The sequence below is a fragment of the Panthera pardus genome, unplaced genomic scaffold (genome assembly GCF_024362965.1).
Source record: "Panthera pardus isolate Hobbes unplaced genomic scaffold, ASM2436296v1 HiC_scaffold_10, whole genome shotgun sequence".
Classification (NCBI taxonomy): Eukaryota; Metazoa; Chordata; class Mammalia; order Carnivora; family Felidae; genus Panthera; species Panthera pardus.
The window spans coordinates 79,170,061-79,197,777 of NW_026526655.1; the positions used below are offsets into that span (position 1 = coordinate 79,170,061).

General features: G+C 37.8%; 1 protein-coding gene across 1 annotated transcript in view; it reads left to right on the forward strand.

Annotated features, from left to right (window-relative positions):
* The window catches only part of NEB (nebulin), a 224,786-nt gene that overhangs the window by 107,763 nt on the left and 89,306 nt on the right, over nucleotides 1-27,717 (forward strand). The window contains 19 exon segments of the mRNA XM_019456312.2: nucleotides 687-890; nucleotides 2,449-2,553; nucleotides 2,695-2,802; nucleotides 3,192-3,503; nucleotides 4,215-4,418; nucleotides 5,748-5,852; nucleotides 10,834-10,941; nucleotides 12,300-12,611; nucleotides 13,411-13,614; nucleotides 14,097-14,201; nucleotides 14,343-14,450; nucleotides 14,840-15,151; nucleotides 15,863-16,066; nucleotides 17,389-17,493; nucleotides 22,475-22,582; nucleotides 23,941-24,252; nucleotides 25,052-25,255; nucleotides 25,985-26,089; nucleotides 26,681-26,788. Of these exon segments, the coding sequence (XP_019311857.2) occupies nucleotides 687-890; nucleotides 2,449-2,553; nucleotides 2,695-2,802; nucleotides 3,192-3,503; nucleotides 4,215-4,418; nucleotides 5,748-5,852; nucleotides 10,834-10,941; nucleotides 12,300-12,611; nucleotides 13,411-13,614; nucleotides 14,097-14,201; nucleotides 14,343-14,450; nucleotides 14,840-15,151; nucleotides 15,863-16,066; nucleotides 17,389-17,493; nucleotides 22,475-22,582; nucleotides 23,941-24,252; nucleotides 25,052-25,255; nucleotides 25,985-26,089; nucleotides 26,681-26,788 (3,333 nt within the window).

Sequence of the window (27,717 nt, forward strand, 5' to 3'; positions counted from 1 at the left end):
TTTCCCAAAGAGCCATACAAACAAAAAGAATTGTTACCTTTACTTATGAGAAAAATGCTCCTTTAGCCAATTACTTAAATTCAAAGAAGAAAAATTAAATACGGATAAAATATCTTCTTGAACTATAACACAAGAAAGGGAATTGAGGATAAGATAAACAAGAGTAAAAATACGTGTACTCTTTGTTTAGAAGCATGTACATAGAATCAAATGATGCCCTTTTTGTTGTCCCCAGAAAACACATTAATTCAACATGTAGTCAACCAGTAGTGTTCATCTTTATGTTATATGCCTGGTTGTGAAGGCCACTGCCCAATGGGACAGGAGCAAGCTGTATTCTAACAGAGTATTATTGATGCACAAGGAGGTACAGGCAATCAAATCAGAGAATAAATACTTTCTATCAGGGGGCAGTCACTAATTTCCTTAAAATGGTTTGGTAGTATATGTGCTACCAAAGTGAGCACAGATTTTATGAGTCTTTAAACTAGAAAACATTAGCTGCCTTCAGGGACAAAGTGTTTGGCTAGCCATTCTACACCAAAGTAAGTCAATCCTGTGGGTCTTCCCAGAAATTCATCTAAGTAAGATTCAGAATTATACATTATCTGTATATGTTAACTCAAGATCTGACACCAGGCTGTCTAGGTAACTTCTATAAATATTTGACATTATTTCATTTTCAGGCTATTTATAAGTCTGATCTCGAGTGGCTGAGAGGCATTGGATGGGTGCCCATTGGCTCTGTAGAAGTCGAGAAGGTGAAAAGAGCTGGAGAAATCCTGAGTGAAAGGAAGTACCGCCAGCCTGCAGACCAGCTCAAATTCACGTGCATTACAGACACCCCAGAGATTGTCCTGGCAAAGAATAATGCCCTGACGATGAGCAAAGTGAGTATGCAATTGTTTCCATTTCCTGAGTCATACCTTCCATGGATTTGGCTCATAAAGTGAGAAATGCCCTGAAGAGTTTCCAGAGAAGGGGGATGTAATGGGCCTGATTCTCATGCCCGTCTTCAACAGAGCATCTGCTTGACTTCTAGTTGGACCTTCATGTTCTTCTCAACACGGTGTCCCCTAATTCTCTGTGTGCATGAAGAAGCAGAGCCTGGGGTAATTTCTCTGGAGTAATGGACACACTCGTTTGAGCAGTGACCTGGAGACATCCACACATACATTACTTTGCCCTGTACATTCTCCTAGGCACAGCGGACTCAAACCATTGACTTCTCTTTATCTATCCCGCAAGGAATATACGGCCTTTTAGCATGTTGTTCTGAAGTCTGGGAAACACAGTGTGTATAGCAGCACCACATTGACTCTTTGAATGTGAACAACTCAAAATAGTTGCTTGGTTTGCCCTTCCGTATTAGGTTGTGGAAGTGAGAAGTGAGAACCTCTTAGGGAAGTGAGCTGCTACTGCTGTTTCAGTATCATTACATAAGATAAATAATCACTTTTTTTTTTTCAGAGATCTAGCAATCTATTTATTGATACTGGGATCATTCTTTATCCAATGGATGAGTCTTTAATGTGCACATTTCAGGTTGAATTTAATGTACCTGAATTCTTCCACAACCTGCCTGGACATCTTCCAGACATTCAGGGTAGTGAGATTGGGTGCTCAGTGCAGAATATGAAATCGACTCTCAGTGAACTCCAAAGCTTGAAGTACTAAAACTCCAGGAATTCTATTTTATACCATACCCATCACAGCAACCACAGTAATAATAACAATAGGAAACCCCGTAAAATCTTTTGAGTGCCTACTATGACTCAGACACTTTACATATGTTATGGTTAATCTTCAAAACGCACTTAGTAAGGGCACCTAGGTGTCTCAGTTGGTTAAGCATCTGACTTTTGATTTCAGCACAGGTCATGATCTCACAGTTCCCGACAGTGTGGAGCCTGCTTTGGATTCTCTCTCTCTCCCTCTGTCTCTGCTCCTCCCCAGCTCTCTCTCTGTCTTAAAATAAATAAATAAACTTAAAAAAAATAGTAGGTTTAAAAAAAACCAAAAAGCACTCAGTAAAAATATGATTATCCAGCTCTTAGAAATGAGGAATATGAGGCATTACGTACCTTTCACAAGATTACACAGCTTGGACATAGTGGAGTTGGGCTTGAATTTGGGATTAACTCTGTGTTAATGGATTTCTGCTGCATCATAATTCTATAGGCAGGCTCCATCCTTGGAGGTCATATGAGTAAGGGTGAGAATCACAGAAAAAAATAATAATTAAGACCACTATATAGCTTCATATTAGCTATGAAGCTGTCATATGGCAGTTTAAATATTGTCATGTTTCACTCTCCCCACTACCCTTTTGCTTCCCTCGCCTCCAAATAGCCTTAAAAAGGCTTTTCTACAGTAAAATGTGTTAAATTTGAAAACAACCGTAATACATGGGCACTAACAGAGGTTCTTACTCCTTTTCCCCCATAGCATTTATATACAGAGGCTTGGAATGCTGACAAATCCTCCATCCACGTGATGCCGGACACCCCAGAAATCCTACTGGCCAAGAGCAACTCTGCCAATATTAGCCAAGTAAGAGGTTTCCTGATTGTCTTTTAAGCCTTTCTAGGATTCCTCAAAATACTTTTCCACCTTACACTTTCCTGTCTGGAATTGACCTATTAACTTTCTGTAACAATTTTCTTTTTCTGTTGTGTATCATCCTCCACCTAGAAACTTTACACCAAGGGATGGGATGAATCAAAGATGAAGGACTATGATCTGAGGGCTGATGCTATTTCCATCAAAAGGGCCAAGGCCTCAAGGGACATTGCCAGTGATGTAAGTGCCCTCCATCCTACCCCCTCTGGACTCACATTGCTGAACAGCCCTGTGCTGCTGGTGGGCCACATTTCACAATTATTTCCACACATATCCCCACTCCTGCTTCTTACTTTGTAAGACGTTTTCCGTTTGTTGTCACGGAGAAGAATAGTACAGTTTGGAGTTGTAGCTAGAGTTGCTCAGGGAAGGGCTTCACCAATGAGGGTATATGAATATACTACACTTTTGCTTATGATAGTGTAAAGAATTTAAAATTATTCAGAGATGCCAAAATGTTTGCAATATGAAATTCTTATCCATTTGCTTGCGGATGTTCATGTTTTCTGTAGTCAGCATGTATACGGTCTTCAAACTTGGTTTCTAAACTGATATTTCTTTCATTGTAGTACAAATACAAAGAAGCATATGAGAGACAAAAGGGCCACCACATTGGAGCCCAGAGCATAGAAGATGACCCCAGGATTATGTGTGCCATACATGCAGGGAAGATTCAAAGTGAAAGGGAGTACAAAAAGGAATTCCAAAAGTGGAAGACCAAGTTCTCCAGCCCAGTGGACATGTTAGGCATCGTGATGGCCAAGCAATGTCAGACTTTGGTCAGTGACATTGATTATCGAAATTACCTGCATCACTGGACATGTTTACCTGATCAAAACGACATTATCCAAGCAAAGAAGGCCTATGAACTGCAGAGTGATGTACGTAACACAAACTTTGGGAAAGATGGAAGGAGAGGACATAGGTTTATTAATTGTCCAGGCAGTGCCCCTATGGGTAGACCCCACCATGGACAGATAGTCATAGAGTGTGCACTGCACAGCCCCAGGAGAACACCACTCACATTGTTTAATACATAATCCATCTTCAGGAGTTATGTCATAGGAATCAAAGAGTATAGATGAAGAGCCCTACTTACACCAGGTCTTTTATTCTGTGACCTAGGTTCCAGACTGTTTTCTTCATGTCATTTATACTTTCTGGCAATGAAAATATGTTGCAGATAAACATAAATTATCTGAATATTTTTGAAATAATTACCACTATTGTGCTATAGCTAAAACATTAAACAAAATTTCCTTCAGTCAGTTATTACAGGATTAAAACGGAATGAGATTCAACAAAATTTCCTTTAAAAATGTTTTCAGTTCTATAATTTTTTGGAAATATCAAATAATTATCATGAAACTCAGCAGTATGATTTTGTTCCTCTTCACAGCTAGTGTATATAATTATGCTTTTACAAATTATCATTGATATTAAAACCCTGGAGTCCTATAAATCTCAGATCCTACTTTTTTTGAATACTATCTACTATGCTCATCAACCCCTCAATCCCATGTACTTGATTTTTCAATTATGAGATGGTGTGTCTAACCGTGGAACCTAATTTCTGCCTAACATCTTTGTAGAGTGTATATAAGTCAGATCTGGAGTGGCTACGTGGCATCGGCTGGATGCCAGAAGGCTCGGTAGAAATGAAGAGGGTGAGGAATGCTCAAGACCTGGTGAATGAAAGACTTTATAAAACACGGCCAGAAGCCTTGAAATTCACTAGCATTACTGACACTCCAGATGTTGTCCTGGCCAAAGCCAATTCTCTGCAAATAAGTGAGGTAAGAACCATCCTGTTACCAAGCATTCCTTTTGTGGGACTGTTTTCAGATGATGCCACCCAAACAGAGCAAGTGGCCTGTTCCTCTTGGAAGACTTACTAACAAGAGCAACTCTAACAATCTGCTAGTTTGGTAAAGACTAGTTTGGTAAAGATAGATTCAAATTAGAACAAATATTTCTTTAACACCTATCAGATACTAAAGCCTGTAGCATATTGGGGTGCCCAGGGGGCTCAGTCATTTAAGCACCTGACTTCGGCTCAGGTCATGAACTCACAGTTTGTGAGTTCCAGCCCCACATCAGGCTCTCTGCTGTCAGCACAGAACCCACTCTGGATCCTCTGCTCGCTCTCTCTCTCTCTCTCTCTCTCTCTCTCTGTCCCCCCCTACTCATGCTCTCTCTTTCTCAAAAAATAATAAACATTAAAAAAATCTGTAGCATAATGCTGCATTTTAAATGGTATAACATTGTATTAGCCATGGTTCTCCAGAGAAACTGAGCCAATAGGAGATATAGATATGTATAGGTATAGATACATGTATATATGTGTGCATATATATGTTTATGAGAGAGATGTAGATAGTTCTGTAGCCTCTATCTGTGTATACACACATACACACACACACACACACACACACACACACACACACACACACGAAGAGAGATTTATTTTATGGAATTGGGCCATATGATTATGGAGGCTGGCAAATCTACGGTCTGCAGAATAGGCTGGAGACCTAGGGAAGAGTTGCAGTTCAAGTACAAAGGTAGTCTGCTGACAGATTTCCTTCTTGCTCTGCGGACGTCCGTCTTTTTTCTATTAACGGTTTCAGCTGATTGGACAAGCCCCATCCACATTACTGAGGGTACTCTACCAAAGTCTACTGATAAAAATGTTAATCTCTTCTAAAAAAAAAAAATACCTTCACAGAAACATCTATAAAAAGTCTGACCAGGTGTGCCTGGGCGGCTCAGTCAGTTAAGTGACCAACTTCAGCTCAGGTCATGATCTCATGGTTTGTGGGATTGAGCCCCACATCAGGCTCTGTGCTGACCTCTCAGAGCCTGCTGCAGATTCTGTGTCTCCCTCTCTCTCTCTTCCCCTCTTCAGCTCATGCTTTGTGTGTGTGTCTCTCTCTCTCTCAAAAATAAACAAACATTAAAAAAAAAGTCTGACCAAATATCTGGGTACTGTGGCCTAGCTAAGTTAACACATAAAATTAACCATCATAAACATTAAAAACATTTTTCCAGGTTTTTAAGGCTTAATGTTTCAGATATCTACTTTTTATCACTGTATTAAATTAATACTTCCCTTCTCTCCACAGAAACTATATCAAGAAGCATGGAATAGAGATAAAACCAACATCACCATGCCTTCTGACACGCCAGTCATGCTGCAGGCTCATATTAATGCCCTGCAAATCAGCAATGTAAGAGCATAAATATGAAGTGTAAATGTCTCTATAGGACAGTATATGTCAGTGTGTGGAGTGTGGCATAATGGACAAATTACCTATCTTAGAAATGTGTACAGTTTTGGTGCTAGACGTTTTCTCTTTAGTACCATTCCCAATGGATTATGAATGGCAATTCTCTCTTTTAAATGTTAAATACAGGGCTGGGTCCCAGGACTACAAGAGTTGGGATATCTGAATCCTACTGGATTCCTCCTTTCAACGTTAAGAGCATTGTCCTATATCCAATGTCCATAGCTCAGTCTCATCGTATATTAATCTAGAGGAATGAAATTTCCTAGTTAAATTTCTCTTACATGAGGGAGAATGAGGTAATAGTCTCTTTTGTCTTTATAGTTTTTTTTTATTGATCCAGAACTTTTTTGCTTGATATTTCAAAGCCATTAGAAAAGCCAAAAGATAATTTTTAATTATACCCAAAGAATAAGATGTGCTTAAATATCTATGTCCCATCCCTTTAGCAGGGACCTCTGAAAAGTCAAAGGGAAATATTAGGGGAGAAAAGTCTTACCAGGTCTTACATGATACCTTGATGAAGGTTTTCTAGCTTCACAGTTGGTTCTTAGTTTTCATGTATTGCGTGCTGGGTATTTTCAGATGTGTACCGTATTGTGATGAAGACAAATATTCAAAGTTAGTAGACCTAGATGTTTAGCTTTAAAATTTTAGTCGGAAGTATCCTACACTCCATAAAGTAAATGGCCAACCACCAGAAGAATTCAGAAATGTCTGTTTTAGACGTCACAATGACTCTAAACCCATATCTTTCTATAATAACACTGAATGTAAATGGACTAAATGCTCCAACCAAAAGACATAGGGTATCAGAATGGATAAAAAAACAAGACCCATCTACTTGCTGTCTACAAGAGACTCATTTTAGACCTGAGGACACCTTCAGATTGAAAGTGAGGGGGATGGAGAACTATCTATCATGCTAGTGGAACTCAAAAGAAAGCTGGAGTAGCCATACTTATATCAGACAAACTAGACTTTAAATTAAAGGCTGTAACAAGAGATGCAGAAGGGCATTACATAATAATTACAGGGTCTATCCATCAGGAAGAGCTAACAATTATAAATGTCTATGTGCTGAATATGGGAGCCCCCAAATATATAAAACAATCACAAACATAAGCAACTTTATTGATAAGAATGTGGTAATTGCAGGGAACTTTAATACTCCACTTACAACAATGGATACATCATCTAGACACAGGATCAATAAAGAAACAAGGGCCCTGAATGATCCATTGGATCAGATGGACTTGACAGATATATTTAGAACTCTGCATCCCAAAGCAACAGAATATACTTTATTCTCGAGTGCACATGGAACATTCTCCAAGATCGATCACATACTGGGTCATAAAACAGCCCTTCATAAGTATAAAAGAATTGAGATCATACCATGCATACTTTCAGATCACAATGCTATGAAACTTGAAATCAACCGCACGAAAAAGTCTGGAAAACCTCCAAAAGCGTGGAGGTTAAAAAATGAATGGGTCAACCAGGCAATTAGAGAAGAAATTGAAAAATATATGGAGACAAATGAAAATGAAAATACAACAATCCAAGCGCTTTGGGATGCAGCGAAGGCAGTCCTGAGAGGAAAATACATTGCAATCCAGGCCTATCTCAAGAAACAAGAAAACTCCCAAATACAAAATCTAACAGCACACCTAAAGGAAATAGAAGCAGAGCAGCAAAGGCAGCCTAAATCCAGCAGAAGAAGAGAAATAATAAAGATCAGAGCAGAAATAAACAATATAGAATCTAAAAAAACTGTAGAGCAGATCAACGAAACCAAGAGTTGGTTTTTTGAAAAAATAAACAAAATTGATAAACCTCTAGCTAGGCTTCTCAAAAAGAAAAGGGAGATGACCCAAATAGATAAAATCATGAATGAAAATGGAATTATTACAACCAATCCCTCAGAGATACAAGCAATCATCAGGGAATACTATGAAGAATTATATGCCAACAAACTGGACAACCTGGAAGAAATGCACAAATTCCTAAGCACCCGCAAACTTCCAAAACTCAAACAGGAAGAAATAGAAAATTTGAACAGACCCATAACCAGTGAATAAATTGAATCAGTTATCAAAAATCTCCCAACAAATAAGAGTCCAGGGCCAGATGGCTTCCCAGGGGAATTCTACCAGACATTTAAAGCAGAGATAATACCTATCCTTATCAAGCTGTTCCAAAAAACAGAAAGGGAAGGAAAACTTCCAGACTCATTCTATGAAGCCAGCGTTACTTTGGTTCCTAAACCAGACAGAGACCCAGCAAAAAAAGAGAACTACAGGCCAATATCCCTGATGAATATGGATGCAAAAATTCTCAATAAGATACTAGCAAACCGAATTCAACAGCATATAAAAAGAATTATACACCATGATCAAGTGGGATTCATTCCTGGGCTGCAGGGCTGGTTCAATATTAGCAAATCAATCAATGTGATACATCACATTAATAAAAGAAAAGATAAGAACCATACGATCCTGTCAATCGATGCAGATAAAGCATTTGACAAAATTCAGCATCTTAATAAAAACCCTCGAGAAAGTCGGGATAGAAGGAACATACTTAAAAGTCGTAAAAGCCATTTATGAAAAACCCACAGCTAATATCATCCTCAATGGGGAAAAAGTGAGAGCTTTCTCCCTGAGATCAGGAACACGACAGGGATGTCCACTCTCACCGCTGTTGTTTAACATAGTGTTGGAAGTGCTAGCATCAGCAATCAGACAACAAAAGGAAATAGAAAGCATCAAAATTGGCCATGATGAAGTCAAGCTTTCACTTTTTGCAGATGACAGGATATTATACATGGAAAACTCAATAGACTCCACCAAAAGTCTGCTAGAACTGATACATGAATTCAGCAAAGTCACAGGATACAAAATCAATGTACAGAAATCAGTTGCATTCTTATACGCTAATAATGAACCAACAGAAAGACAAATAAAGAAATGGATCCCATTCACAATTGCACCAAGAAGCATAAAATACCTAGGAATAAACCTAACCAAAGATGTAAAAGATCTGTATGCTGAAAACTATAGAAAGCTTATGAAGGAAATTGAAGAAGATATAAAGAAATGGAAAACCATTCCGTGCTCATGGATTGGAAGAATAAATATTGTTAAAATGTCAATACTACCCAAAGCTATCTACACATTCAGTGCAATCCCAATCAAAATTGCACCAGCATTCTTCTCGAAGCTAGAACAAGCAATCCTAAAATTTGTATCAAACCACAGAAGGCCCCGAATAGCCAAAGTAATTTTGAGGAAGAAGACCAAAGCAGGAGGCATCACAATCCCAGACTTTAGCCTCTACTACAAAGCTGTCATCATCAAGACAACATGGTATTGGCACAAAAACAGACACATAGACCAATGGAATAGAATAGAAACCCCAGAATTAGATCCACAAAAGTATGACCAACTAATCTTCAACAAAGCAGGAAAGAATATCCAATGGAAAAAAGACAATCTCTTTAACAAATGGTGCTGGGAGAACTGGACAGCAACATGCAGAAGAATAAAACTAGACCACTTTCTCACACTATTCACAAAAATAAACTCAAAATTGATGAAGGACCTGAATGAGAAAGGAAACCATCAAAACCCTACAGGAGAAAGCAGGGAAAATCCTCTCTGACCTCAGCCGCAGCAATTTCTTACTTGACACATCCCCAAAGGCAAGGGAATTAAAAGCAAAAATGAACTATTGGGATCTCATGAAGATAAAAAGCTTCTGCACTGCAAAAGAAACAATCAACAAAACTAAAAGGCAACCAACGGAATGGGAAAAGATATTTGTAAATGACATATCGGACAAAGGGCTAGTATCCAAAATCTATAAAGAGCTCACCAAACTCCACACCCAAAAAACAAATAATCTAGTGAAGAAATGGGCAGAAAATATGAGTAGACACTTCTCTAAAGAAGACATCCAGATGGCCAACAGGCACATGAAAAGATGCTCAACGTCGCTCCTTATCAGGGAAATACAAATCAAAACCACACTCAGATATCACCTCACGCCAGTCAGAGTGGCCAAAATGAACAAATCAGGAGACTATAGATGCTGGAGAGGATGTGAAGAAACGGGAACCCTCTTGCATTGTTGGTGGGAATGCAAACTGGTGCAGCCGCTCTGGAAAACAGTGTGGAGGTTCCTGACAAAATTAAAAATAGATCTACCCTATGACCCAGCAATAGCACTGCTAGGAATTTACCCAAGGGATACGGGAATGCTGATGCATAGGGGTACTTGTACCCCAATGTTTATAGCAGCACTTTCAACAGTAGCCAAATTATGGAAAGAGCCTAAATGTCCATCAACTGATAAATGAATAAAGAAATTGTGGTTTATATACACAATGGAATATTACGTGGCAATGAGAAAGAATGAAACCTGGCCTTTTGTAGCAACGTGGATGGAACTGGAGAGTGTTATGCTAAGTGAAATAAGTCATACAGAGAAAGACAGATACCGTATGTTTTCACTCTTATGTGGATCCTAAGAAACTTAACAGAAGACCATGGGGGAGGGGAAGAAAAAAAAAAAAGAGGTTAGAGAGGGAGGGAGCCAAAACATAAGGGACTCTTAAAAACTGAGAACAAACTGAGGGTTGATGGGGGGTGGGAGGGAGGGGAGGGTGGGTGATGGGTATTGAGGAGGACACCGGTTGGGATGAGCACTGGGTGTTGTATGGAAACCAATTTGACAATAAATTTCATATTTAAAAAATAAATAAATAATAAAAATAAAAATTAAATTAAATTAAAAAAAGAAATGTTTTGTCTTATGCTGTCTTTATTTATATTATGTCTTATGAATCTTATTTTGAGTACTTTGAATATATTCACTTATTTTCAATTCTTGTAAACACACCTGTGTTTCTCCTCAATAGAATCTTTACCAGAAAGACTGGAATGAGGCCAAACAGAAAGGCTATGACTTAAGAGCAGATGCCATTGAAATCAAACAGGCCAAAGCCTCCAGAGATATTGCCAGTGAGGTACGGTTTTATTTCCTTGTGGTATTTTTCAAGAATTTGGGGGGCTTAAAAAATCTATGCAAACAATTGCATTTTTTTTTTACACTAAAGACTTACCCTATTTAAAACCATTAAAATGGAATGAAGCACATTAAGGTTAGTATAGATGAGGTATATGTATAAATGATTTCTAAGTTTTTTCTGAGTGGATGTAAAATAACACAAAGAGACTATGCAGAATTCTTGGGAGAATTCATTACATTTGATTGTTGACCAGTATCATTTTATCCCCCAAATATTTATGACATTATCTATAAATGTAGATAACAGGTGAAAGTTTCACATAAGACTTAAGACTGAAATCGCACCTTATATATAAGATTTTATACTGAAGGTTTATGTATAATGCTCTCAGTAATCTTGTGAAATTCATTTAATAGTAATTTAAAAACTTAAAATAATTATCCTACCAAGCCCCTTACCCCCACTCCCAGCTCCAAATCTTTAAGCAACCCTGTGCTCTTTCTCTGGGTTGTGCTCTATTTTTTATCTCCCATATCTACCTGTTCCTTCTTATTTTTCAATTTTAACTCTAAACACAATAGCCAATCTATAGTATCTGCCTTATTCCCAGTTCTCTTTCTCTCCCTTTTATCCAAACTTTTCTATGTTATCCAAATATAGAAAAGAAACAGATGCTATCTTACTCTAGTCCTAAGAAACTTAGGACAAGTGTGGACAAGATGGAAACTCTTGCCTACAGGCCTTTTGTTGTCGTCTGATTCACACCAATGACCTTGCTTTCCATTCCCAAAATATGCACCTTTTGCTTTATCTGTCTCCAAAATCACACAAATGACTTTTTCCTACTGAGGTACTCTCAGTGCTCTTGGGGGACAATCTGACTTAACATCCCACTTTCCAGGAAAACTTGGGGACCATGATTACACCTACTGTCTTATATTCCACATCTGAAATGTGTGATAATAATAGTATCCACTTCACAGAGATGTTGTGAAGATTGAGATGATAGTTGCTACTACTCAACTATTTTAACTAAAAAATTCAGCAATTTCACAAGAATCAACCTATACATTTGAAGCACTCATAATAGTATTGGGCATTTAGTAATTGCTCAGTAAATGTTAGCTATAATTTTTTGTAATTACTCTCATTCACCATGCTACTTCCCTCCTGATTTACTCATATTCTCTATGAAACTACCAAAAATAGCCCTATTTCCTTACTGAAATATGTAATGACTGCCAATGTTGAGCCAATTTACATTAAGGCAGGGAAAATATTCTGAAAACATTTAATGAAAAGTCCTCTTACTACATTATTTTCATATTTTTTTGTCTGTTTTTTCACAACTTTAGTACAAATACAAAGAAGGATACCGTAAGCAATTGGGCCACCATGTGGGTTTCCGCACCCTACAAGATGACCCCAAATTGGTCTGGTCTATACATGCTGCCAAGATCCAGAGTGACAGAGAATACAAGAAAGCTTATGAGAAGTCTAAAGGAATTCACAATACGCCATTGGACATGATGTCGATTGTTCAGGCCAAGAAATGCCAGGTCCTGGTTAGCGATGTTGATTATCGCAATTATCTGCACCAGTGGACATGTTTGCCAGATCAGAATGATGTGATCCAGGCTAAGAAGGCCTACGAACTGCAGAGCGATGTGCGTATATTATCAGCAGACTCTTGGGGAGATATTTGTCTCTGTATATCATCACAGTGTGTTCCCTAGGGACATAATTTAAGTGGTAATCCTAATAGAGCCTAACTTAATCTGTACCTTTCATGGTAGTAGAGTTATTTTGAACATTCTCTATCTTACAGAGGATTCCTTTTCATGTAGCAAGGCCTTATTAAGACAAAAAAAAATCACCCTCTCATTCTATGTAATTGGATAGAAAATTTCAGTCCCAGTTGTTTCAACCCATTACAGTTGTACAATCAGATATCTAAATTTCAGAAACAAATGTGAACTTAAGGAAATGTTAGATTTTAAGTTCCTCTGACACATATAGGAAAAATATGTATATATATATATTTATATTTAGAGAGAGAGGTGTATATAAGTAAAAGTATATATTTTTTCCTCATTATATATGCATCTAAAGACCTTTTTCTCCCAAATTCCTACAGATGTTATTCTAGTAGTACCAAAATGGCAGATTTCAAATGGTGAGCACAGAAGCTCAACCTTATATAAAAACAAAATCAAGTGCCATTGCTATCTGTCATTCTACAAGTGTCATTTGTCAGTCCTGTTCCAATTCCTGTAGGATATGGTGAACTTCTCCCAGAAATGTGTGCCCAGGATGTAACACCCAAATATTAACAATTAGTGTTGATCCTTCTGTTTCATGGGATTGGCCACCCAGCTGATTAGAGGTAGTGTGTGGCCCACTGGCATTGTGTTCTTGTGGGAAGATTTGACTCTTCTGCCTTCTGTGGTTCTCTCCTTCATGTAGAACGTGTACAAATCAGACCTGGAATGGATGAAGGGTATAGGATGGTTGCCAGAGGGTTCTGTGGAAGTGATGAGAGTGAAGAATGCCCAGAATCTCCTGAATGAGAGGCTGTATCGTATAAGGCCTGAGGCCCTCAAATTCACCAGCATTGTTGATACCCCTGAAGTCATCCAGGCAAAGATCAATGCTGTACAAATCAGTGAGGTAAGCCGGGCTGATGATACATTCAGACATAGTGGAGAAGTCTCAATTGTGAACTTTAATTAATTAGAACTCTCTAATTGCGAACTTTAAATTGCTAATGCCAGCATTAGAACCTTGAACATTTATGTATCCAGATAGAATTTCATGTAGTCGATCAATTACCAGTATCCGCATTTCATTTATTTAGATAACTCTAAATTCTCATAATTCTATAGGCAGGCTCCATCCTTGGAGGTCATATGAGTAAGGGTGAGAATCACAGAAAAAAATAATAATTAAGACCACTATATAGCTTCATATTAGCTATGAAGCTGTCATATGGCAGTTTAAATATTGTCATGTTTCACTCTCCCCACTACCCTTTTGCTTCCCTCGCCTCCAAATAGCCTTAAAAAGGCTTTTCTACAGTAAAATGTGTTAAATTTGAAAACAACTGTAATACATGGGCACTAACAGAGGTTCTTACTCCTTTTCCCCCATAGCATTTATATACAGAGGCTTGGAATGCTGACAAATCCTCCATCCACGTGATGCCGGACACCCCAGAAATCCTACTGGCCAAGAGCAACTCTGCCAATATTAGCCAAGTAAGAGGTTTCCTGATTGTCTTTTAAGCCTTTCTAGGATTCCTCAAAATACTTTTCCACCTTACACTTTCCTGTCTGGAATTGACCTATTAACTTTCTGTAACAATTTTCTTTTTCTGTTGTGTATCATCCTCCACCTAGAAACTTTACACCAAGGGATGGGATGAATCAAAGATGAAGGACTATGATCTGAGGGCTGATGCTATTTCCATCAAAAGGGCCAAGGCCTCAAGGGACATTGCCAGTGATGTAAGTGCCCTCCATCCTACCCCCTCTGGACTCACATTGCTGAACAGCCCTGTGCTGCTGGTGGGCCACATTTCACAATTATTTCCACACATATCCCCACTCCTGCTTCTTACTTTGTAAGACGTTTTCCGTTTGTTGTCACGGAGAAGAATAGTACAGTTTGGAGTTGTAGCTAGAGTTGCTCAGGGAAGGGCTTCACCAATGAGGGTATATGAATATACTACACTTTTGCTTATGATAGTGTAAAGAATTTAAAATTATTCAGAGATGCCAAAATGTTTGCAATATGAAATTCTTATCCATTTGCTTGCGGATGTTCATGTTTTCTGTAGTCAGCATGTATACGGTCTTCAAACTTGGTTTCTAAACTGATATTTCTTTCATTGTAGTACAAATACAAAGAAGCATATGAGAGACAAAAGGGCCACCACATTGGAGCCCAGAGCATAGAAGATGACCCCAGGATTATGTGTGCCATACATGCAGGGAAGATTCAAAGTGAAAGGGAGTACAAAAAGGAATTCCAAAAGTGGAAGACCAAGTTCTCCAGCCCAGTGGACATGTTAGGCATCGTGATGGCCAAGCAATGTCAGACTTTGGTCAGTGACATTGATTATCGAAATTACCTGCATCACTGGACATGTTTACCTGATCAAAACGACATTATCCAAGCAAAGAAGGCCTATGAACTGCAGAGTGATGTACGTAACACAAACTTTGGGAAAGATGGAAGGAGAGGACATAGGTTTATTAATTGTCCAGGCAGTGCCCCTATGGGTAGACCCCACCATGGACAGATAGTCATAGAGTGTGCACTGCACAGCCCCAGGAGAACACCACTCACATTGTTTAATACATAATCCATCTTCAGGAGTTATGTCATAGGAATCAAAGAGTATAGATGAAGAGCCCTACTTACACCAGGTCTTTTATTCTGTGACCTAGGTTCCAGACTGTTTTCTTCATGTCATTTATACTTTCTGGCAATGAAAATATGTTGCAGATAAACATAAATTATCTGAATATTTTTGAAATAATTACCACTATTGTGCTATAGCTAAAACATTAAACAAAATTTCCTTCAGTCAGTTATTACAGGATTAAAACGGAATGAGATTCAACAAAATTTCCTTTAAAAATGTTTTCAGTTCTATAATTTTTTGGAAATATCAAATAATTATCATGAAACTCAGCAGTATGATTTTGTTCCTCTTCACAGCTAGTGTATATAATTATGCTTTTACAAATTATCATTGATATTAAAACCCTGGAGTCCTATAAATCTCAGATCCTACTTTTTTTGAATACTATCTACTATGCTCATCAACCCCTCAATCCCATGTACTTGATTTTTCAATTATGAGATGGTGTGTCTAACCGTGGAACCTAATTTCTGCCTAACATCTTTGTAGAGTGTATATAAGTCAGATCTGGAGTGGCTACGTGGCATCGGCTGGATGCCAGAAGGCTCGGTAGAAATGAAGAGGGTGAGGAATGCTCAAGACCTGGTGAATGAAAGACTTTATAAAACACGGCCAGAAGCCTTGAAATTCACTAGCATTACTGACACTCCAGATGTTGTCCTGGCCAAAGCCAATTCTCTGCAAATAAGTGAGGTAAGAACCATCCTGTTACCAAGCATTCCTTTTGTGGGACTGTTTTCAGATGATGCCACCCAAACAGAGCAAGTGGCCTGTTCCTCTTGGAAGACTTACTAACAAGAGCAACTCTAACAATCTGCTAGTTTGGTAAAGACTAGTTTGGTAAAGATAGATTCAAATTAGAACAAATATTTCTTTAACACCTATCAGATACTAAAGCCTGTAGCATATTGGGGTGCCCAGGGGGCTCAGTCATTTAAGCACCTGACTTCGGCTCAGGTCATGAACTCACAGTTTGTGAGTTCCAGCCCCACATCAGGCTCTCTGCTGTCAGCACAGAACCCACTCTGGATCCTCTGCTCGCTCTCTCTCTCTCTCTCTCTCTCTCTCTCTCTGTCCCCCCCTACTCATGCTCTCTCTTTCTCAAAAAATAATAAACATTAAAAAAATCTGTAGCATAATGCTGCATTTTAAATGGTATAACATTGTATTAGCCATGGTTCTCCAGAGAAACTGAGCCAATAGGAGATATAGATATGTATAGGTATAGATACATGTATATATGTGTGCATATATATGTTTATGAGAGAGATGTAGATAGTTCTGTAGCCTCTATCTGTGTATACACACATACACACACACACACACACACACACACACACACGAAGAGAGATTTATTTTATGGAATTGGGCCATATGATTATGGAGGCTGGCAAATCTACGGTCTGCAGAATAGGCTGGAGACCTAGGGAAGAGTTGCAGTTCAAGTACAAAGGTAGTCTGCTGACAGATTTCCTTCTTGCTCTGCGGACGTCCGTCTTTTTTCTATTAACGGTTTCAGCTGATTGGACAAGCCCCATCCACATTACTGAGGGTACTCTACCAAAGTCTACTGATAAAAATGTTAATCTCTTCTAAAAAAAAAAAAATACCTTCACAGAAACATCTATAAAAAGTCTGACCAGGTGTGCCTGGGCGGCTCAGTCAGTTAAGTGACCAACTTCAGCTCAGGTCATGATCTCATGGTTTGTGGGATTGAGCCCCACATCAGGCTCTGTGCTGACCTCTCAGAGCCTGCTGCAGATTCTGTGTCTCCCTCTCTCTCTCTTCCCCTCTTCAGCTCATGCTTTGTGTGTGTGTCTCTCTCTCTCTCAAAAATAAACAAACATTAAAAAAAAAGTCTGACCAAATATCTGGGTACTGTGGCCTAGCTAAGTTAACACATAAAATTAACCATCATAAACATTAAAAACATTTTTCCAGGTTTTTAAGGCTTAATGTTTCAGATATCTACTTTTTATCACTGTATTAAATTAATACTTCCCTTCTCTCCACAGAAACTATATCAAGAAGCATGGAATAGAGATAAAACCAACATCACCATGCCTTCTGACACGCCAGTCATGCTGCAGGCTCATATTAATGCCCTGCAAATCAGCAATGTAAGAGCATAAATATGAAGTGTAAATGTCTCTATAGGACAGTATATGTCAGTGTGTGGAGTGTGGCATAATGGACAAATTACCTATCTTAGAAATGTGTACAGTTTTGGTGCTAGACGTTTTCTCTTTAGTACCATTCCCAATGGATTATGAATGGCAATTCTCTCTTTTAAATGTTAAATACAGGGCTGGGTCCCAGGACTACAAGAGTTGGGATATCTGAATCCTACTGGATTCCTCCTTTCAACGTTAAGAGCATTGTCCTATATCCAATGTCCATAGCTCAGTCTCATCGTATATTAATCTAGAGGAATGAAATTTCCTAGTTAAATTTCTCTTACATGAGGGAGAATGAGGTAATAGTCTCTTTTGTCTTTATAGTTTTTTTTTATTGATCCAGAACTTTTTTGCTTGATATTTCAAAGCCATTAGAAAAGCCAAAAGATAATTTTTAATTATACCCAAAGAATAAGATGTGCTTAAATATCTATGTCCCATCCCTTTAGCAGGGACCTCTGAAAAGTCAAAGGGAAATATTAGGGGAGAAAAGTCTTACCAGGTCTTACATGATACCTTGATGAAGGTTTTCTAGCTTCACAGTTGGTTCTTAGTTTTCATGTATTGCGTGCTGGGTATTTTCAGATGTGTACCGTATTGTGATGAAGACAAATATTCAAAGTTAGTAGACCTAGATGTTTAGCTTTAAAATTTTAGTCGGAAGTATCCTACACTCCATAAAGTAAATGGCCAACCACCAGAAGAATTCAGAAATGTCTGTTTTAGACGTCACAATGACTCTAAACCCATATCTTTCTATAATAACACTGAATGTAAATGGACTAAATGCTCCAACCAAAAGACATAGGGTATCAGAATGGATAAAAAAACAAGACCCATCTACTTGCTGTCTACAAGAGACTCATTTTAGACCTGAGGACACCTTCAGATTGAAAGTGAGGGGGATGGAGAACTATCTATCATGCTAGTGGAACTCAAAAGAAAGCTGGAGTAGCCATACTTATATCAGACAAACTAGACTTTAAATTAAAGGCTGTAACAAGAGATGCAGAAGGGCATTACATAATAATTACAGGGTCTATCCATCAGGAAGAGCTAACAATTATAAATGTCTATGTGCTGAATATGGGAGCCCCCAAATATATAAAACAATCACAAACATAAGCAACTTTATTGATAAGAATGTGGTAATTGCAGGGAACTTTAATACTCCACTTACAACAATGGATACATCATCTAGACACAGGATCAATAAAGAAACAAGGGCCCTGAATGATCCATTGGATCAGATGGACTTGACAGATATATTTAGAACTCTGCATCCCAAAGCAACAGAATATACTTTATTCTCGAGTGCACATGGAACATTCTCCAAGATCGATCACATACTGGGTCATAAAACAGCCCTTCATAAGTATAAAAGAATTGAGATCATACCATGCATACTTTCAGATCACAATGCTATGAAACTTGAAATCAACCGCACGAAAAAGTCTGGAAAACCTCCAAAAGCGTGGAGGTTAAAAAATGAATGGGTCAACCAGGCAATTAGAGAAGAAATTGAAAAATATATGGAGACAAATGAAAATGAAAATACAACAATCCAAGCGCTTTGGGATGCAGCGAAGGCAGTCCTGAGAGGAAAATACATTGCAATCCAGGCCTATCTCAAGAAACAAGAAAACTCCCAAATACAAAATCTAACAGCACACCTAAAGGAAATAGAAGCAGAGCAGCAAAGGCAGCCTAAATCCAGCAGAAGAAGAGAAATAATAAAGATCAGAGCAGAAATAAACAATATAGAATCTAAAAAAACTGTAGAGCAGATCAACGAAACCAAGAGTTGGTTTTTTGAAAAAATAAACAAAATTGATAAACCTCTAGCTAGGCTTCTCAAAAAGAAAAGGGAGATGACCCAAATAGATAAAATCATGAATGAAAATGGAATTATTACAACCAATCCCTCAGAGATACAAGCAATCATCAGGGAATACTATGAAGAATTATATGCCAACAAACTGGACAACCTGGAAGAAATGCACAAATTCCTAAGCACCCGCAAACTTCCAAAACTCAAACAGGAAGAAATAGAAAATTTGAACAGACCCATAACCAGTGAATAAATTGAATCAGTTATCAAAAATCTCCCAACAAATAAGAGTCCAGGGCCAGATGGCTTCCCAGGGGAATTCTACCAGACATTTAAAGCAGAGATAATACCTATCCTTATCAAGCTGTTCCAAAAAACAGAAAGGGAAGGAAAACTTCCAGACTCATTCTATGAAGCCAGCGTTACTTTGGTTCCTAAACCAGACAGAGACCCAGCAAAAAAAGAGAACTACAGGCCAATATCCCTGATGAATATGGATGCAAAAATTCTCAATAAGATACTAGCAAACCGAATTCAACAGCATATAAAAAGAATTATACACCATGATCAAGTGGGATTCATTCCTGGGCTGCAGGGCTGGTTCAATATTAGCAAATCAATCAATGTGATACATCACATTAATAAAAGAAAAGATAAGAACCATACGATCCTGTCAATCGATGCAGATAAAGCATTTGACAAAATTCAGCATCTTAATAAAAACCCTCGAGAAAGTCGGGATAGAAGGAACATACTTAAAAGTCGTAAAAGCCATTTATGAAAAACCCACAGCTAATATCATCCTCAATGGGGAAAAAGTGAGAGCTTTCTCCCTGAGATCAGGAACACGACAGGGATGTCCACTCTCACCGCTGTTGTTTAACATAGTGTTGGAAGTGCTAGCATCAGCAATCAGACAACAAAAGGAAATAGAAAGCATCAAAATTGGCCATGATGAAGTCAAGCTTTCACTTTTTGCAGATGACAGGATATTATACATGGAAAACTCAATAGACTCCACCAAAAGTCTGCTAGAACTGATACATGAATTCAGCAAAGTCACAGGATACAAAATCAATGTACAGAAATCAGTTGCATTCTTATACGCTAATAATGAACCAACAGAAAGACAAATAAAGAAATGGATCCCATTCACAATTGCACCAAGAAGCATAAAATACCTAGGAATAAACCTAACCAAAGATGTAAAAGATCTGTATGCTGAAAACTATAGAAAGCTTATGAAGGAAATTGAAGAAGATATAAAGAAATGGAAAACCATTCCGTGCTCATGGATTGGAAGAATAAATATTGTTAAAATGTCAATACTACCCAAAGCTATCTACACATTCAGTGCAATCCCAATCAAAATTGCACCAGCATTCTTCTCGAAGCTAGAACAAGCAATCCTAAAATTTGTATCAAACCACAGAAGGCCCCGAATAGCCAAAGTAATTTTGAGGAAGAAGACCAAAGCAGGAGGCATCACAATCCCAGACTTTAGCCTCTACTACAAAGCTGTCATCATCAAGACAACATGGTATTGGCACAAAAACAGACACATAGACCAATGGAATAGAATAGAAACCCCAGAATTAGATCCACAAAAGTATGACCAACTAATCTTCAACAAAGCAGGAAAGAATATCCAATGGAAAAAAGACAATCTCTTTAACAAATGGTGCTGGGAGAACTGGACAGCAACATGCAGAAGAATAAAACTAGACCACTTTCTCACACTATTCACAAAAATAAACTCAAAATTGATGAAGGACCTGAATGAGAAAGGAAACCATCAAAACCCTACAGGAGAAAGCAGGGAAAATCCTCTCTGACCTCAGCCGCAGCAATTTCTTACTTGACACATCCCCAAAGGCAAGGGAATTAAAAGCAAAAATGAACTATTGGGATCTCATGAAGATAAAAAGCTTCTGCACTGCAAAAGAAACAATCAACAAAACTAAAAGGCAACCAACGGAATGGGAAAAGATATTTGTAAATGACATATCGGACAAAGGGCTAGTATCCAAAATCTATAAAGAGCTCACCAAACTCCACACCCAAAAAACAAATAATCTAGTGAAGAAATGGGCAGAAAATATGAGTAGACACTTCTCTAAAGAAGACATCCAGATGGCCAACAGGCACATGAAAAGATGCTCAACGTCGCTCCTTATCAGGGAAATACAAATCAAAACCACACTCAGATATCACCTCACGCCAGTCAGAGTGGCCAAAATGAACAAATCAGGAGACTATAGATGCTGGAGAGGATGTGAAGAAACGGGAACCCTCTTGCATTGTTGGTGGGAATGCAAACTGGTGCAGCCGCTCTGGAAAACAGTGTGGAGGTTCCTGACAAAATTAAAAATAGATCTACCCTATGACCCAGCAATAGCACTGCTAGGAATTTACCCAAGGGATACGGGAATGCTGATGCATAGGGGTACTTGTACCCCAATGTTTATAGCAGCACTTTCAACAGTAGCCAAATTATGGAAAGAGCCTAAATGTCCATCAACTGATAAATGAATAAAGAAATTGTGGTTTATATACACAATGGAATATTACGTGGCAATGAGAAAGAATGAAACCTGGCCTTTTGTAGCAACGTGGATGGAACTGGAGAGTGTTATGCTAAGTGAAATAAGTCATACAGAGAAAGACAGATACCGTATGTTTTCACTCTTATGTGGATCCTAAGAAACTTAACAGAAGACCATGGGGGAGGGGAAGAAAAAAAAAAAAGAGGTTAGAGAGGGAGGGAGCCAAAACATAAGGGACTCTTAAAAACTGAGAACAAACTGAGGGTTGATGGGGGGTGGGAGGGAGGGGAGGGTGGGTGATGGGTATTGAGGAGGACACCGGTTGGGATGAGCACTGGGTGTTGTATGGAAACCAATTTGACAATAAATTTCATATTTAAAAAATAAATAAATAATAAAAATAAAAATTAAATTAAATTAAAAAAAGAAATGTTTTGTCTTATGCTGTCTTTATTTATATTATGTCTTATGAATCTTATTTTGAGTACTTTGAATATATTCACTTATTTTCAATTCTTGTAAACACACCTGTGTTTCTCCTCAATAGAATCTTTACCAGAAAGACTGGAATGAGGCCAAACAGAAAGGCTATGACTTAAGAGCAGATGCCATTGAAATCAAACAGGCCAAAGCCTCCAGAGATATTGCCAGTGAGGTACGGTTTTATTTCCTTGTGGTATTTTTCAAGAATTTGGGGGGCTTAAAAAATCTATGCAAACAATTGCATTTTTTTTTTACACTAAAGACTTACCCTATTTAAAACCATTAAAATGGAATGAAGCACATTAAGGTTAGTATAGATGAGGTATATGTATAAATGATTTCTAAGTTTTTTCTGAGTGGATGTAAAATAACACAAAGAGACTATGCAGAATTCTTGGGAGAATTCATTACATTTGATTGTTGACCAGTATCATTTTATCCCCCAAATATTTATGACATTATCTATAAATGTAGATAACAGGTGAAAGTTTCACATAAGACTTAAGACTGAAATCGCACCTTATATATAAGATTTTATACTGAAGGTTTATGTATAATGCTCTCAGTAATCTTGTGAAATTCATTTAATAGTAATTTAAAAACTTAAAATAATTATCCTACCAAGCCCCTTACCCCCACTCCCAGCTCCAAATCTTTAAGCAACCCTGTGCTCTTTCTCTGGGTTGTGCTCTATTTTTTATCTCCCATATCTACCTGTTCCTTCTTATTTTTCAATTTTAACTCTAAACACAATAGCCAATCTATAGTATCTGCCTTATTCCCAGTTCTCTTTCTCTCCCTTTTATCCAAACTTTTCTATGTTATCCAAATATAGAAAAGAAACAGATGCTATCTTACTCTAGTCCTAAGAAACTTAGGACAAGTGTGGACAAGATGGAAACTCTTGCCTACAGGCCTTTTGTTGTCGTCTGATTCACACCAATGACCTTGCTTTCCATTCCCAAAATATGCACCTTTTGCTTTATCTGTCTCCAAAATCACACAAATGACTTTTTCCTACTGAGGTACTCTCAGTGCTCTTGGGGGACAATCTGACTTAACATCCCACTTTCCAGGAAAACTTGGGGACCATGATTACACCTACTGTCTTATATTCCACATCTGAAATGTGTGATAATAATAGTATCCACTTCACAGAGATGTTGTGAAGATTGAGATGATAGTTGCTACTACTCAACTATTTTAACTAAAAAATTCAGCAATTTCACAAGAATCAACCTATACATTTGAAGCACTCATAATAGTATTGGGCATTTAGTAATTGCTCAGTAAATGTTAGCTATAATTTTTTGTAATTACTCTCATTCACCATGCTACTTCCCTCCTGATTTACTCATATTCTCTATGAAACTACCAAAAATAGCCCTATTTCCTTACTGAAATATGTAATGACTGCCAATGTTGAGCCAATTTACATTAAGGCAGGGAAAATATTCTGAAAACATTTAATGAAAAGTCCTCTTACTACATTATTTTCATATTTTTTTGTCTGTTTTTTCACAACTTTAGTACAAATACAAAGAAGGATACCGTAAGCAATTGGGCCACCATGTGGGTTTCCGCACCCTACAAGATGACCCCAAATTGGTCTGGTCTATACATGCTGCCAAGATCCAGAGTGACAGAGAATACAAGAAAGCTTATGAGAAGTCTAAAGGAATTCACAATACGCCATTGGACATGATGTCGATTGTTCAGGCCAAGAAATGCCAGGTCCTGGTTAGCGATGTTGATTATCGCAATTATCTGCACCAGTGGACATGTTTGCCAGATCAGAATGATGTGATCCAGGCTAAGAAGGCCTACGAACTGCAGAGCGATGTGCGTGTATTATCAGCAGACTCTTGGGGAGATATTTGTCTCTGTATATCATCACAGTGTGTTCCCTAGGGACATAATTTAAGTGGTAATCCTAATAGAGCCTAACTTAATCTGTACCTTTCATGGTAGTAGAGTTATTTTGAACATTCTCTATCTTACAGAGGATTCCTTTTCATGTAGCAAGGCCTTATTAAGACAAAAAAAAATCACCCTCTCATTCTATGTAATTGGATAGAAAATTTCAGTCCCAGTTGTTTCAACCCATTACAGTTGTACAATCAGATATCTAAATTTCAGAAACAAATGTGAACTTAAGGAAATGTTAGATTTTAAGTTCCTCTGACACATATAGGAAAAATATGTATATATATATATTTATATTTAGAGAGAGAGGTGTATATAAGTAAAAGTATATATTTTTTCCTCATTATATATGCATCTAAAGACCTTTTTCTCCCAAATTCCTACAGATGTTATTCTAGTAGTACCAAAATGGCAGATTTCAAATGGTGAGCACAGAAGCTCAACCTTATATAAAAACAAAATCAAGTGCCATTGCTATCTGTCATTCTACAAGTGTCATTTGTCAGTCCTGTTCCAATTCCTGTAGGATATGGTGAACTTCTCCCAGAAATGTGTGCCCAGGATGTAACACCCAAATATTAACAATTAGTGTTGATCCTTCTGTTTCATGGGATTGGCCACCCAGCTGATTAGAGGTAGTGTGTGGCCCACTGGCATTGTGTTCTTGTGGGAAGATTTGACTCTTCTGCCTTCTGTGGTTCTCTCCTTCATGTAGAACGTGTACAAATCAGACCTGGAATGGATGAAGGGTATAGGATGGTTGCCAGAGGGTTCTGTGGAAGTGATGAGAGTGAAGAATGCCCAGAATCTCCTGAATGAGAGGCTGTATCGTATAAGGCCTGAGGCCCTCAAATTCACCAGCATTGTTGATACCCCTGAAGTCATCCAGGCAAAGATCAATGCTGTACAAATCAGTGAGGTAAGCCGGGCTGATGATACATTCAGACATAGTGGAGAAGTCTCAATTGTGAACTTTAATTAATTAGAACTCTCTAATTGTGAACTTTAAATTGCTAATGCCAGCATTAGAACCTTGAACATTTATGTATCCAGATAGAATTTCATGTAGTCGATCAATTACCAGTATCCGCATTTCATTTATTTAGATAACTCTTTGGTTAACATAAGTGTGGTAGACATCTTCATACCCCACAGACTCTGATAACACACTTTGAATACATTTTGAGGTCTTGCCTATAATACAAGTCCACCAGTTAATACCATGATCACTGCCACCTTTCTATTTTTAATCATGAGGTAAGTTGAAAAGTCCAGGGGTGGCCCCAATATTAGATATTATCATAGTTATTTGGGCCAAGAAAGCCAGAACTTGATTAGCAATGTGGATTTTCATAGTTACCTGCATTGTGGGTTTACCTGCCTGGTAATTACATGTGAATTAATGGGAAAGGATCATTTTACTACCAGGTTCTGACTCATTTTCCATTTATATCATATCACACAAGAATATATTCTTGTTGAAGTCACTATTGGCATCTTTTAAATAAAAACGCAATGAAAACAAAATGTGATCTATGTTTTTACCTGAGAACATCCAAGGAGAACCTTTAATTGTACCTATAATTTTATTCATGTAGTAATGGACTTATTTACTTATCACCCACCCTTTGTTTTTCATTTTTACCAGCCATTGTATCGTGATGCCTGGGAAAGAGAGAAGGCAAATGTGAATGTGCCGGCTGACACTCCAGTGATGCTGCAGTCCAAAATCAATGCCATGCAGATCAGTGATGTAAGGAACTATATACATCCATTTGCTTTACACAATATTTTTGGCCTAACTGAAGCTTAAATTGATACGCTCCAGAGGGAGTTAAGCAAAAGGCATTTCCCTACCATTCCTTTTATTTCTAGTCTTTAACGATAAGTGCTCTGTGTGCACACACACATGCAAATGCACTCGTATGTGTATGCATGTGTTTATAAATAGAGATGTGTGTCCTTATCTTTTTTGGAAGGAAAAATGCACTAGTTTCACCAAAAACAACATAAAAACATATATATGCAAGTATAGTAATATTTGGTTCTCTTTGTAGTGGCCCATCATTGATTTTTCCTCTTAAAGCAAAATGATATATATATTTTCTCATTTTCACATGATTTACTGTCTCCTAAATTACTTTCTTTAAAAAAAATGAATTTTAATTAATTTCATTAAAAATCTACTGGCACTTAATTTCAGTATGAAACCAGCCTATTTTATAAATCTTAAGGGGAGACTAATTTTCAGTGTAACTTAACATACTCTCTTAAACACATCAGTAATGCTGACTCAGTGGCTCCCTCTTCAGATTAACTGTGGCATTGCAATCTCCATTTGCAGAAACAATATAAGCAAGCGTGGGAAGACGTCAAGATGACGGGTTATGACCTGCGAGAAGATGCCATTCCAATTCAGCACGCCAGAGCTTCCAGGGATATCGCCAGTGATGTAAGAACTACTCCTTTCACAGACTTAACCAACGCTAACAGACAACACACGAGAAATTAATACTTGTCTAATCTTTAACTTATTTGCAAAGGAATTATACTTAAGTAGAATAGAGATCATCGTGATTAGTGTCTTGTTTTAACATCTCAAATTCAGGAATAACTTTTACAACAGTTTGGTGATGCTTTTGCATCAGGGCTTGGCTCTTCTTATGTTTAAGAACAGATTTTTATTTTCTTTTCAGCATCTTGTCAATATTATTTAATTTACAAGCAGTTATAAAAATTCAATGGATAAAAGTAATTCTGAGGGTTTTTTTTAATGTTTATTTTTGAGAGAATGCAAGCAGGGGAGGGGCAGAAAGAGAGGGAGACAGAGGATCTGAAGTGGGCTGTGTGCTGACAGCAGCAAGCCCAATGTAGGGCACTAGCTCACAAACTGTGAGATCATGATCTGAGCCCGAAGTTCGAGGCTCAACTGACTGAGCCACCCAGGAGCCCCAGAATTCTGTTGTCTCTTGAAGTGCAGCATACATAAGTTGTTCCTGTAATAATTTTATGCAGTTGATGGATAAGCATTTTTAAAAAGTTATGATTTAATGTGTGCTAGAAAAGTATTGATTTTCCCCATTTACATAGAATGATAAATTTTAGAACAAAAATATTTTGAAGTTCACACTTGAAATTTATTTAAACAAAGAATCTAGTTGATAGACTAACGTATGAAGTACTGATAGTACTTGATTGTGGCAAAACGCCTGTGAAGGCGGTAGACAGTGACTGAAGTTTGGGAAACACCACATAAGCCTATATTGGGAATAATGCAGAAGCACAGTTCTTGCCTTCGAGGTGCTCACAATGTTTTCATGCATGTAGACATAGACAAAGCAATGTGTTAAGAATCATAAAACTTACAGTATGGACTTAAAA